This window comes from Topomyia yanbarensis, chromosome 3, assembly GCF_030247195.1.
Source record: "Topomyia yanbarensis strain Yona2022 chromosome 3, ASM3024719v1, whole genome shotgun sequence".
NCBI lineage: Eukaryota > Metazoa > Arthropoda > Insecta > Diptera > Culicidae > Topomyia > Topomyia yanbarensis.
In genome coordinates this window covers 41,865,356-41,880,446 of record NC_080672.1, presented here as the reverse complement: position 1 = coordinate 41,880,446, position 15,091 = coordinate 41,865,356, and the positions used below count along the sequence as shown (strand labels likewise).

The following is a 15,091-nucleotide window of genomic DNA, read 5'->3' as shown; positions in this document are numbered from 1 at the left end:
GCACTTTTTTTTTCAATAAAAATATATATATATATTATAAAATATATATTCAATAGGTCAAGGCATAGGGCACTTTTTTTCAGTGTATTTTTAACGCAAACTAAACTAATGAAAGTCATAATCATCTCAGAATCCAATTTCCCAACTGCTAGTTGCCTGATACATGCATCAAGTATCAGTAACGAGTTTGGTATAGCATTTCGGACTGGACTTGAACGAGGCCGAAGGGATTCGTTTAACAAAGACTGGTACTAGAACACTTAGCGCACGACCAGACAACATGTTTCATATCGCGATAACTGCCACCACATGCGCAGAGACCGCTCTCCACGAGCCCAATACGACGGAGATGGGCTTTCTTTGTATAATGATTGTACATGATCCGAGATATCACTCGAATGAAGTCATGAGCCTCATCCATTCTCTTGGACGAAGGTTTGTGGATACCTTTGGAATTCCTGAACTTCCATCGCTCCACGAAATTTGCCAATTTTCGAGCGTCCTCTGAGAAGAAATATTTAAAAACACATTGAAGCTACGCAATCTTTCATAAATATCACCTTCTAATGCCTAAATGTACACCTTCTGATTATCATTCTAATTCAAGTGTCCGCCTTCTCATTACCCGGAACAAACCACTGCAAAAGAACTCAAACTAAGGTAATCTGCTATGATTTTTCAGATAAAGCTCTCAAAAACTCCCATGTTTTCTCCAGGAACTACAAAGTGTGCTTTCCATGCTCCACCAAACGGAAAGCCTCCTGAAACTGTAACGATTTGGGCATGGTTGTTGATAGGTAAATATAAAACCATCAGTTTTGTGGAGAGAATGTTGGCAGCACAGCCTCTTTTACTCATCATTACTGTCATAATAATTAGCATAAAAGCGATGCATAGCTGTCATCATATGACGAACGTTCCGTGTATTCCAATCACAGGCTGAATCGAGTACACAACGTAGGCCCTAGCCACCAGACGAAACTTTATTTCTCTGATTATCCGTCCGTTAATCCGTCGACGGACTGGTGCCAATAATCGCGTTTTTCAGCTTTCATCAAGTTTTTCATTTGCATTTATAGCGTCGCTTATATTGGAAAAAATTCGGGCGATCCCACGCGTGCAAGTCTAAGCAATGTCTGCCCATCACGAAGTAGGAGATTGTTCACGGTTGTTCGCATGGGTGACATTTAATCGTAGTGCAAAAGCATTGTGTAAAAACTGGGGGAAAATGTAGGAACTGAAATATAAGGACACTTGGGGTTTTTGATGTCCCATGTGGAAATTTCTTCTAGTTTCTTAGATTACCGAGACCAGGAAGCACTTACTTCGGTTTTGTAACAGCACCCTTCACTCTTAGGCCTTTACGAGGAAGCTTAGAAGAGAAAACTGATTTTCCTCCTTCGGATATTTATAGGCACATTAGAAGATGTTCCCATAATGGGACGGTAAGACTTTCGCTCTTTGGTGTACAAGGAAACGTAGAAATTAGCCGTTGTCGGTGGCGTAGCGCTCTTTTGCATTTCTTATCAGAGCGTTCCTTAAAAGAATGTTTCATATTGTCCCCACATAATTTATTTGCGGGATATGTCAAGAGATCATGCGGAGTCTCTCCACAGTAGGAAAACTTTTCATGATTCTTATTTCCCACATCGTGAGCTCAAAGTTTGGAAGAGCAGATTCGGCGAAAGGTTCGAGATGAGGCTGATGGAAAATAAGTTGTTTTCATATACTCCTACATTTTTCCTGACGCAATTGCTTGCGAACCAGAATTTTCACTTGTCGAAGCGGAGGGTTATTGAAAGAGCGAACTCCATACTTCGCAATTAAGGCCCCTGTTAGAGACTACACCATCAATCTTTACTTCCCGGGCGGGTACATAGACAAAATACTTCTTCATACACGGCCAACTGGTATTTAGTCAAAACTCGCATATATCGATGATGTTAAATGACTTACCTTTGCCCTCATTCAAGTTTGTTATGAATATATACCAAATTCGTTACTGATACTTATTGCATGTATCGGGAGGGAAATTGGGTTTTTAGATGATTATGACTTTTATTGGTTTAGTTTTCGATAAAAACACGCTGAAAAAAAATCAGTTTGGACAAATAAAAGTTTTTTTCAAATAACTTTTTTTCCTTGAAAGTGCCCAACTTGAATTTTTGACGGTAGGTAGGGAACATAATCTTGGAAAAAAATTTCATCCAAAGCAAAGATGGGTTTGTAAATCGACTTTCAAATTTCAAAATCGATTTTTTCCGTGTAGGAGTCGATGAGCATTTTTTTCAATATTTTTGTTCAAAATTAATTAATTTTGTGAAAATCACTCCTACAACATTTTTTGAAGAATTTGTCATTTTTAGACTATAGCCATTTGAAAAAATGGTAAGAAAAGTTTGACGCTTTGCAAAAGACAGTCTAGATAATTTTGGAAAAACAAAGCATGCAAAGTGGCTTGTGACGAAGTTCTCATGTACAGAAAGTTTCATGTAAATCTGAGAGGGTGCTGCCAACTCTGAATACGATTTAGCGCGAAATTCGTCCATTTTGCAAAACCCAAATTTTTCGCGAAAAATAGAATAAACCATTGCTTCGTTAAAATTTTAATAGCATCTCCTAACACAGCTAAATGGCCTTAAAGTCTTCGACTAAGTTGTAGGAAATAAAATTATCTTCCTTTTTTTCACTTGCACTGATAGTCTCAAGCATACACCGACACCTTGCGGTGAAAACAAACTTCAGGCACGTTGGTAAGGCCGCTAGATTTATCGGATTCAATTCAAATTTGACGCAGATACTCCTGATGGGACTAGGAAGCGGTTTTGGCGATGGATCGATTGAGTTACGAAAATTCTTTTTCTTCGGCATTTTAATGTGTGTGCAGCTACTATGTAAGTAACCGCTGACCAACACGCTTCGTAGTTTTCTGAAGGATATTGTTCGCACGTTGTACTTCCGTAGATTCAGGACATGGTACAATCTCGATATCTATACATTTGAACAGTCTTCCCAAATTAACATCATACACAATGTTCACTACGGTTTTGTGCTTATATTAAACCTACACTTCGTGTACGAGTTCAAGTATGCTATTTCGTATCAAAACACTTGCACATGTTCGCCTGCACAACCGAACCCCATGTACGTTCACGGTGTGCGTACACTTAGGTCCGTGGCACAAGTTTTCTCTTTCTCACTCTCATCATCACTAGTGTTGACTTTTTTTGTCTTGTGAAATCGTTCTCGTGTACGCACCCGGTGTACGTACACGGATGTTCGAACTAGAGTTTGTACATCGTTCGCTTTAGTTAGATGTTCGAGACGAAGCCTGTTTGAGGTTGAACGCGAGCACGATATTTTGGGCACAGGTACAAACTTGTCGATGTTCATGGGAAGCCTGCATTTGAACAAAAGAATAACTAACTATATCATGCAGTGACCGATTGTCCTGACACTCGCAGATATGAAAACTGTACGCACGATCCACCGATTTGCCTTGTTTCCCGTACATAGTCCAACCGAGCCATGATTTCGTCGGAATCGGGTATCCAGGATGGCCCTCTCGTAACTTGTGCATCGCAGTCACGTTCGTTGCCGATGAGAATGCGAGGCAATGCGTTCTCGTAATCTTTGATCAGAAGTCCTCTTAAATATGATGAATTGGGAACAACTCCGCCAACTCCGTGTATCGCAGGGATTACCGGGATAGATTCTGCATACCTATTATGTGCACGTCGTTGAGCATGAACTTTGTCACATCGGCTTCTCTACGAATCTTCAACGCAATCCGCAGAGACTTGGTTTCAATTCGTTTCATGTTAGCCGTCCACTGCAGACACAGGGGGAGCGAATCTCCTTTGGCAGCGATGCAATTTGATTTCGTACTATTTTGCGTGTATTACTACTACAAACGTAGCTGAGAGAATTGCACATCTTCTGTTACATCAATGTACTTAGAAACATAGAGAAACTTGGGTTGAAATTCTGCATCTTGGATCGAAAGTTTTTTTTGTGTACAAGCTTGCACGAAAAATCGCTTCGACTTAGTCGCATAATGTGGCTCCTGAGACGATCACGGCGGAGCAATCTGTCGCAGTTGGACAGAAGCGACAATGTTAGTACGAAGATCGTTTCATTCGTTCAAAATCGGATTCCTTGTTTCAATCTCATTTCATCAATATAAAAACAGTAGAACCATCTTCCCAAAAATGCAAAGCCTTGGTAATGCATTCCATAGCAGAACTAGATCTTTCGATAGACTTGCATGGCCAATGTTATGATCGTACTGGCTCCCAAAAACTCTTCCTAACTTGGGTTCACCGTCTTAACAAAATAGATCATAATTACCAGAGGGAGTAAAGCGGCTATGGGCCCTATCACATGTAAGAGCGAGAAAATATCACTTCAGTGCTAATAGTGGCATGCGCCCTCTAGCGGTTATTATCTCTTTTGTCGTTGTCAACAGCTGGACACCAATTCAAAAAGTCAGCCCAGTAAGGGATCATCCATAAGTGTCGTAGCATTATATGGGGGAGGGGGGAGTTTTGCATTTTGTGATGATGTATGACAACAAGGAGGTAGGGGCTCATGTCATGCTACGTAGCTTTTTAAAGGGGAATAACTAACATCGTTTTATATTTTTTCCTTTTTTCGTTTTTTTATTTTTTTTTAATTTTACGCGGACAAGGGGGGGGGGAATTACCGTCAAGCTAATTACCTGGAGGGGTATTTAGAGGTTTGTGACGAAATGCTACGATGGGGGAGCTAAGTGCTAAAAATCACTCAAAAAATGCTACGTCATTTATGGATCGTCCCTAAAGTTCAGCCGGAAATGAACTGGTTCCAGTTCATATTCCGGCTTTAGTGACACAACCGATTCTAACTCATTTCCGGCTGATCTTAACTGGGAGACTACGCGTCTGACGGCCAAGACGGTCTGGTATACCACTGACGAGACGAGGTTGAAACACGGATTCCTACGACCGGTGGGCATTCCGAACTTCTGCTAAATGTTACCAGTTTTCAGTTCGAGCGGCGATTTTATGAAGTGAAATTGCGGTTTTGTTGTACTACAACTGCGCTCATTTTGTAAATACCATTTTTCTGATGTTCATTTCGGCTACAGTTGGTGGATGGGTCGATGATTATTGCGACACTTTGCCCAGTTTCTCTTTAGCGTGGATTGTTTACATTCGCACAGTTGTGCAGTTGTCAATGAGGTTTCGGTCGAGATGGAAAAAAAATCATGGCGGCGTAGCAGATACCTCCCTGTCGAAAAAAATGCGGACGAACATGGTCAGGCGATTTAAAAAGTTTGACGTTTGACTAAACTCGCCTGTGTTAATTGCCCCTAGGAACAAATGCAATTTGCGAATGCGATTTAAAGGCAATTTCAATACTTAGACAAATTTTCTGGCGGCTGAAATGGACTTTGTTGTTTTTCGCGTTTTGCAAACATGGCGGTTCATGTTTGGTTTAAGCTTAAAATTGTTTTTTGAACAATTAGTGTGTTTTCACTTGTACTTTGTTTGTCTAGTGCACTTCATTTAGCCAACGCATGTGGGAAATTGTGGAATCGTGTGTATGTATAGTAGAACAAGATCTCTGACTTAAAGTCTTAATGAACGTCAGATTGTGATAAGTTTTGAAGTGCAATACCAATTTCACCATTGATTCTTCCTATAATTTGGTGATGATTACCTAGTATACTGGTAAGTATATGTGAGTAGATAATGAATCCGAAAATAAGCATTATTTTTAATTTTCATATTAGGCAATTAAGGGCGATTAAATGGCGCGTTCCGTGGGCGATTAGGGGGCGATGTAAGGGCGGGTTGGGCGGCAAAAAAATGACGGCGGCAGATCGCCCAAATATTGCATTTGAAATAGCCCCCTAATTGCCAGCAATTTGCTGGCAAATTGAAGGGCAATTAGCGCATCCGAGTTGGCAAATAGCCCCCCGTTAGCCAGCAACTTGCCCTTTTTGACAGGGCTGATTTAATCAGGTATCTGCTGCGCCGCCATAATTTCTATGCCAACATCTAAAACGTCGCGTTAGGGTCGATCCACAATAAACAGAATCAATTTCATTCGACACAATTTTGTGATAGTCGAGTTCATTTAATTTGTTGGTGCACCATGATGTAAAGTTTTTGTTACTCACCGACATGTCCAAAACAACACATTTCTTCAATTAGCTATCCAATATTTTCGCTTTTTAACAAATGACCTAGCAAATGTCTAAAAATTCAGTCATGCCGTACGATATCTGACTAGTGAAAATAGAGCTTAGAGCAAAAGAAGCAGAACAATTTGAACTGTCAGTCCCCACTGACAGTTTAAATTGTTAATTAATTTGTGTGCCCGCTGAGATGTTGACTTATGTCAGTTCAATACAAATGGGATAGGGGTGCCATATAAGTGGAAGAAATTCAACGAACCGTTCGCGAAAGGATTTTGTGACGGTATCGGTGGTTGAGTGGTAAGCGTGACCGCCACCCACCCCAGTTGGTCTGGGTTCAATCCCAGCCGAGGTCGTTGAGATTTTTCTAAGGTGAAAAAATTTTTGGTCACGCCTTACTTCGGAGGGGAAGTAAAGCCGTTCGACCCAGTCCATGAATTAATGGATCGATATCTAGTCTAGATAGATAATGGGAGTCACCTCTCTGGCGTCGGTGTTTGGCTTCGTAGCGGAAATAGGCCTCCGGAAAAAGCTAGAACTAAAAGAAGAAGAGAAAAGGATTTTGTTTGCCCAAAATATGATAAAACAGTTGAATATACTGTACACATTCGACCGTCTCAAAAGTCTTCCAAATATTTCAGGAATGCACAACAACAGGAGATGGACGAAACCGGGATCAACGCGTTAAAAACCGAGAAAGCATTTATTACTCATGTCAAGCACAATCCGAACATACCGATGCGGAACATGGCCAAAAATGTTTCGCAATGTTTTGATGACTAAGAAACGATCTGGATTGAAAGCGGACAAGGTGCAGAGCTTCCCTAATCGGAATGAATGACAGCAGAGAGATCTTCAGCAATGTGTATTATAAGCAGTTGCCAAGAATATTTAACGGGTAAGGACAAGTTAGGCGCGTTTGAAACGAATTAAGCTATCGAAATTCGTTTCAAAGTGCCTGATTAGGCAGGCCCTATGCAATGCGGCAAAGTGAATTATTTTTGATCAAAAGGCACCATGAACGGTAATATTTACAAAACTGAGTGCCTTCAAAACTGTTTTCGTGGAAGTGAAGTGCGGTTTCTGGATTTTGAGTCGAAAAACATGAACTCACCAAACTGTTTAAAACGCCGTCCGTTTGAAATGTCTTGAGTGATGAAGAAGCTCGAGCTTCAGAAGTCCATAGAAGGACGAAAAGGAAGCTATAAAGAGTGTGAACAATACTGAGAAAAACGTTCCGGATACAGGGCGTCAATGGTTAATGTCGAGTATTTTACTCACCTTAAAATATAACCGATGTGTGTGAGCTGAATGCGTATACTAAGAGAACAGACGTCCATCTCTTACGGGTGAATGACCTATAAGGTTAAAACCCGCTCCAATAAAATCAATCAATCAATCAACGTCCATCTCGGGCTTTTAACTTATATAAATAACTAGCCAATACCCATTGCGCGTTGCTGCGATATTCAACGAAATAGGAGAAAAACACAATTTGTTCCGAAGCGCCATCTGGCGAGCAGATAATCTCCAACCAATAGCACACAAACACGCTCCAGAACAAATCCCTACTATGTATAAATTTTGACGACAATCAGTTGTGCCGTTTGGGAGTCCATAAATCATATAAATATAAACGTTGACTTTTATATATATAGAGATAGAGATAGAGATAGAGATAAAGGCCTGTTCAAAGGTAATTGGGACATCACCATCAGATATACCACTGTTGGCATTTTGTTTAGTAGGTAAGTGTGTCTGAATCACATAGATTTCAAAATGGCAGATATAGTTATGCTTCTATTTGGGATAGTTGTTTTAACGGGTAGTCGTTCTAATGTTTATACAAATATTATTAGGGTTCGTCGCGGTGCGGATGTGGGCGGTAAATGGATTGTCCGCACCGCAACCGCAAAAAAATAATAAAACCGCACCGCTTACCGCAACCGCACTTTATTTACCGCACCGCACCGCGCGGTAACGCGGTAAATGCGGTAAAAATTTTATATTTTTAAAAATAGTGTTGAAAAATTGTTCATTTGTGTAACCATATATAATAAAATGTTATTCTTATTCACACGAAATTTAACTTTAAGAGACTCCTCAGAATGTAATGTTTATAAAAAAATTAACTTTTGCATTTTCTATTAATAAAGTTCCGTACGTTTTAAGGCAAACATTATACATTCAAAAACGTTCTACTGCAGTAATAGGAAAACTTTTATTTTAGAAATCCTTCAGTTAATTGAAAAAAGTGGAATAAAAATGTAATTAGAAATGAAGTTGCATATTTTATTCTTTAAATTTTCATATTTTCAATGTTTTTGACATATGAAAATGAAATGGATGATTTTCGCATTTACGTAGTAAAAACCTCCTTTCATTCTTAAAGGAATTTCACCAAAAAAAAATTAAAGTCGAAATACCAGTACTTCTATATAGTAGCGCATATATTCCAATACAGTGAAATAAAAACCTGTTTTAATCCACCTAGCGGTGCAATTGTGCCTTTCTCATTTCTCTAAACTATGGCACGGAGGCTTTTTATGTTCAACATAATCGTGGAAATGTCTATTACATTCTTAGTACACATTGCACTTATACACAATGGCATGCCAGCCACGAACTTGATGAGCTACGTGTCGACGGTGAAACACTTGAAACAAAAAATATCATACTTAATAAGCCTAATCAGCATTAGATCAATGTTATCTGCTTGCTAACTCATTTTGTCATGCGGAGGTGGGTATGTGAAGAGGGCGAAAGTCCCATGAACGAACGACTCCCCAGCTTAAATTGGTATGCTTTGTGATATAGTGGTGGTTTAAAGATAATGGGGTTGAAAGGGAGGGGTATGAGGGCTGGATGGGGTGGTGGCCTGAGGGGTGATTTAAGGAGATTTTTAAAGGAGGGGAACGAACAGTAGAGGGGGGGGGGGGGTGTAACCCCTCTCCGTAATCCATCAACTACGCCCCTGTTAAAATCCAGAAACCCTATGCGAGTCGAAAAAAAATTAGGCCGGGATTAGGTTGACGTTTTTCAGAGTGATTGCATAACCTTTCTATATGAGAAAGGCAAAAATGTGCCAAAATCCAAAAAAGTGAATCGTCGTCAAATTTTTTTTCGAGTTTGCATCAAATCTCGACGTTTTATGCACCTTGAACACATTTAGCATCAAAAATAAAAATTCTATTTTTAATTTTTCCTATAGTTTATATGAGAAATTTCTGTGTGGCCGCACTCTGAAACCCGTAATTCCGGAACCAGAATTCCGATCGATCCAAAATTCAATAGCAGCCGATGGGAAGGTTGCACCTTTCATTTGAGACTAAGTTTGGGCAAATCGGTCGAGCCATCTCTGAGAAAAATGAGTGACATTATTTGACACGTACGCACATACATACACACACACTCATACACACACATACATACACATACATACATACACACATATACAGACTTTTTCCTATCTCAACGAACTGAGTCGAAGGGGATATGACACTCGGCCCTCCGGGCCGGCATTAGGTTGACGTTTTTCAGAGTGAGCCAGAGCCAATGGCAAAAACTTCAATTGAAGTGAAAGGGAGTCAAACTATGTGGTATTTGGCAAAAAAAGCTTCAAAAAAGCTACAGAATAGTCTTAACTGAAAAATATTAGGACTCAATTTGGTAGAAAATTATAGTAAATTTGAATGGAAGTACGCGAAAAAAAGTTATGTCGCTTACTTTTTGAGAAAGAGTCCTATAAAATTGACTGCAGAAAAATCCACATTGAATTTACACAGCAATCAAAGAAGATAGAAATACGGTGTTGATGAACGAATGATAGAATAATCATCCTAATTTGATGCCCTCCTGATTTTGGACGCTTTCATATATTTGTATCCTTTACTGTCAATTACTCCAAATTCGTTTAGTTTGATGAAGATAATAATATTCTTTGGGTTGTGGTTACGTCCCAGCATAATTAGTTCATCTCTAATTCCTTTAAATTAGTCAAAATTTACAGTTGAAAAATTGATATCGAAAACGATTCATAATTCCACGATTTCCAACAGAAATCGGAAGAAGTAATGCACGTTTAAATTGGATTTAAGATTTTTTATTGTTTTTAAATTATCTAAGAATTTTGTCTCCATTTGAATCTTGCATTTTATGTATTTGAAATGGTTAGTTTGCGAAGTTTTACTTAGAAGTATAAAATAACTAGTGTCCAAAATATGTCGTAAAAATAATAGCGTTAAAATATTTCGGACACAGCTAGATTTTCCTTCGTAATAGCAGTCTGTTTATCAATTTAGAATAATCAAAATTATCACTTTATCAATTATTTTTTGGCGGTGCGGTTGCGGTAAAACCGCGCGGTAAAAGCTCTTTCCCGCACCGCATCCGCGGGAAAAAGTGTCTCACCGCACCGCAGATTTTGCGGTGCGGGTGCGGTAAATACCGCGCGGTTGCGGTAATTACCGCAACCGCGACGAACCCTAAATATTATAAACTTGTTTGTTTGAATATGTATGTCTCTTCTCTGTGGCATATACTGTGCAACTGTAAAACTTTGCTTTCATTTCGATCTGCACTGAGAAACAAAAATATGCATAGTTAGCATACTTTCTATTCCCGTCTCTTTTATTCTGTCATAACTAAAATTCAGCGTGTAGTGTAAGACAAGACGTGACAATCGGCTTCTTATTACTCCTTCGACATTCTTCTCTTCGCACATTTTCACCCCCTGCCGAAATCTTCCGGACAGTGTTGCTATTTTTATTAATGGAAATGGAGTCTTGTTAATTTATTTTAAGCCGGTAATATTTTGTATCTTGAATCTACTATAATGATGAAGGGCACCGTTTTTCCATGTCATGGGTGTTAAGCAAGGTTTCTAAAGTTGGACGTACATATTTTTACATTATGAAAGTGGGGTTATGTCGGTTTATGTAATAAATGAAGAGTTTTATTCTTCATTTGATGACCCAATTGAGTATACGTGAAGAAGCTATATCAAGAACTAAATCTGTTCAGAATATGCTTATTCTTCAGCTCAATGTATTTTATGAGCAGAAACAATTATGTAATAACAGCACAATACAAAACACATTCAGTCTTCTTGATCAAATATTTAATCATAAGCCTTATCCTAAGTCAATCGATCGTTATCCTATGGAAAACAACTACACTACACGAGATAGCTCTTCGAAATCTGATAGTAGTGCGATCCGTTATTGAACGGAATCTCGTGTCTCGATTTGGTAAACTCTTTGGGTTGAATGTACGTCTCACGTATCGTCGGCACCGGAACCGGTGTCGGCAGGTCCCGCTCATAGATGTTATCCCGAACACCCAGCCGCCCCGGTCGAACGAGACCTCCCGTTGGAGAGATCCGTTCCGGTGCACGGTGAGCCGCTCGCCTGGGTAACTTTGTACAGCTCAGGATGATGCTCAGCAGGACGCAGAATTCTACTACGGCGACGATCAGACCGGCACACAGGAACAGAAAGTACTGTTCGCGATACCAAATTTCGATCTTGTGTAGACAACCCTGAAACAAGAAATGAGCGATTAGAATGATTGACGATCAAAACAATCTAAATCTCACGTCCAAATGTCTACTACTTTCGTAGTCATGTGGTTGAAGAGCCTGACAAAGGGTAAGATTCGTTGGTATAGGGTCCAAATAGGCCGAAAACTCGTATCGATTCTGCAATTTACAGCACGTTAGTGGCACGGTTAGCTCCTTCTTGCCCAAACTCTGCAGCTTCCACAGAGATGTGTCGTAGTTGATGGCGGTGTTGACAGCACAACACTCGAAGATGGTTTGGGCAAGATCCATGGCGGCGGTGAACTGTTCATGATCAGGCACTCCGTAGCTTCCTTGTAGGGCTTTAACCATAGCCGTTTCGTCCAGGTTCAAACCGAGGCACTGGGGCCAAGCGGTGATCATCAGACAGACACCGAATTCGGCGATCAGGAGACACAGAATGATGAGAAAGTACTGGAAGAGATTTTTGTTAGTGATGGAATTTTAAGCTTTTGCAACGTACAATCGTTAGAATACAATACGTGTTCATGCAGGTTACCCAGCAGCCCAGTAGCGAAGCGGTGATGGCCACCAGACCTGCTGAGGTCAACCCTAGGGCAACATAGTAGAACAGCGGTTGGTCCAGTTCCGAGAGTGCCGTTTTGTGCTGTTCGCTCGCTGAGATCAGTAGACGGGATAGAAGAATCCGAGGAGCATCGGTGAACATGTAGAAACCGGTGGCCAGTAGAGTGATGCCGCATAGCTGGAATTGAGTTGGTAAGAGGTTTTTGGAAGATAGATTTATTATTTGTGACGAAGAAGGTATTACTATCGACAAAAGAGTTCTAAGTAAATTTAAATTTTTGTACATTGTTTGGGGGTTCGTTGTTCTCCAGCTATCACATACTGTCAATTGAAACATTTGAAATAGATCAGAACGATAAAGTTTAGTGAAATTTAAAAAAATTGAGTTGTTCGGCTTTGCAGTCTGTGCGGACGTTTCTTTCCACCTTTTTTCGAGGAAACTCTCGTTCTTATTTTTTTTTGTTGGAATAAACCAACGAAACATCGGAGTTGAAGCGATACATCGTTTGTACTACTACTTCAGTACTCACTGTCGAAAAGTTCAAAGTTACTAAAAATCGAGTTTGTAATATCATTCAGGTGTTTAAAGGCGGACGGAGCATTCTTGCGAATGGCCTTACAAAATCAGTTTATGCTAGGTGTTTGAAGGTGACAGAATGCGCATTTTCCAGGAGACTGTGTGTGTTTACTGTGCAGACTTTTTATTGGAGAATTAAAAATTTGTTTCTTCATCAAGCGTTGTTATTTCCATTGGTTGGAAACTCATAAAAACACCGAAAACCCCGATTTCCAAAAGATTCGACTTAAGCTCGTTCATGTTTGACTGTCGCTCATTTCATGTAATTTTAAGTAAATCTTGAACTGTGTGTTCGTGAAATCAGTTAACTAAGGGTGCTTAAAGACGACGGATTGAGCATCCATTCTAATTTATGTCTTTTTTCTAGTATTCTTTAAGTTTTCACATTGCACTGGGTTCTTGACCAACGCGTAAAGGAATTCTTCTGTAAAAGACCCAGTTTATGGTGCAATGAATCTTCAAAACATGCGTTATCGAAGACTCCGACTTTCTTTTCAAAATTATACACATTGAACTCGATTGGACCATATCTGATCTTCTTTCGGATTAAAGATGATCAGCTAAATATTCTAATTTCTAAAAAAACTGACGCCGAAATATTCAGACGTGACGGTTAGCTCGAAGGTAAATTTTTTTTATGAAGTATTATCGCATCTACATGTCGCATCATATAGTAGAGATCGACGGTGTGGTGACCGATTCGTAATTGTTTCAAGGACTCTTTCTCCACTGAGGGCAATCGCACAGGAAGGGACAAACATCTCTTCAAACTTATATTGGGTAACGTTTAACGAGACAGCCCGGAAATCGAAGTCTACTAAAAGACTTCCTAAGCACTCGTTTGCGTAGATATACTAAAGAAAGCCGCCACTCACCACGCCACATTTTTACGCACGCTTGGCTCAAGGAGTGTGCGACCTATTCCGACCATTCCCATGTGGGGAAATGTGCTCGTAAAAATAGTGGCAGTTGAGATCCCTCATAAAGGTTAACATTTTTCTATTGAGGGGCCGCCAAATACACCAAATAGGTATGATTGGAATGGGGTTTACGAGTAGATGATGAAAATCAATGTCTGACGCAATTTCAAGTTTCAAGATGACGACTTACGGTTGTGCAAAGATTTATGTAACACATCAAGCGTTTGTTTGGAATGTTTTTCTGTAATTTTATGGCACTACGTAACTTTCATGTAAAATTAAACGGAAGACGGTTATATCTCGTCATTTCGTGAGTAATGGGTTGCTGAATTGCCAAGTTTGGAAATACATCGGTATTATGGAAAGGAGGTTGACGAGAAGATGACCTTTCATGACCCATGACCCATCTTATGCAATTTGAAAAAAAACCGGTTGAGCAAATTTATTTTCGGAAAGGTGTTGCCAGTTAATGATGAAATATATACTCCTTTTTAAGTTCCAAGATGGTCACTTCCGGTTACGCAATATTTGCCATTGTTAAAAGGTCTCTAATAAACAATAAAAATCTTTGCCATGACCCGAACAATAATAGAACCTTCATTTACGAACCAAACAAGGAGTTCTTAAAAAGAATTAGTTCGCAAAAAAAGAGTTCGCTGTTTGGGATTTAGTTCATAAAAGTTCGTAAAGTTCGTTTCACATTCTTATTAAAATTCGTTGGTTCATAACACTAACGATATGGGTATTTTCGGAACTGATTTGACAAGTAAATGTTTTGCGGAATTTAGAAACCCAAGATGGTGACTGCCGGTTAAACTATATCCTCGATAACTCAGACAATATGAGTATTTTTGGTGCGAGATTCACGAGTAGATGATGGAAATAGATGTTTGGTGCCATTTAGAAATCCAAGATGGCGACTTCTGATTGGAGAATATTCTCGATAACTCAAACATTTTAAGCCCGTTCCAACGTGTTTTTGGAACGGGCTTGATGAGTAGATGATACAAATGGTAGTTTACCGCTATTTCGAAATCCAAGATGGCGGCTTCCAGTTGAACGAAATTTTGCAAAACCCTAAAATTAATGGTATTTTTGAATGGGTTTGACGAGCAGATGACGGAAATCGATAAGTGGCGTCATTTTGAAGGCCAATATAGCCTCTTCTGGTTGAGAAAATTTTCTATAACCATGTCACCCGTATCACTAATCACTATACTTATATCTACTCTACCACTTTTCGAAAAAAAATTCATGTTAAAGAGATATATTAACCGGAATTTGCTGTTTTTGGTTTCAAAATGGTT

The 15,091-nt window shown here is 39.5% G+C and overlaps 1 protein-coding gene across 1 annotated transcript in view; it reads right to left on the bottom strand.

Moving 5' to 3' along the window:
* Window positions 1-11,286: 11,286 nt before the first annotated feature.
* Window positions 11,287-15,091, bottom strand: part of LOC131691863 (23 kDa integral membrane protein) — a 28,124-nt gene continuing 24,319 nt past the window's right edge. The window contains exons 2-4 of the mRNA XM_058978538.1: window positions 12,226-12,465; window positions 11,781-12,176; window positions 11,287-11,723 (exon numbers count right to left, since the gene is read on the bottom strand). Of these exons, the coding sequence (XP_058834521.1) occupies window positions 11,361-11,723; window positions 11,781-12,176; window positions 12,226-12,465 (999 nt within the window). The 3' untranslated portion in view covers window positions 11,287-11,360. The remainder of the gene's footprint in view (window positions 11,724-11,780; window positions 12,177-12,225; window positions 12,466-15,091) is intronic.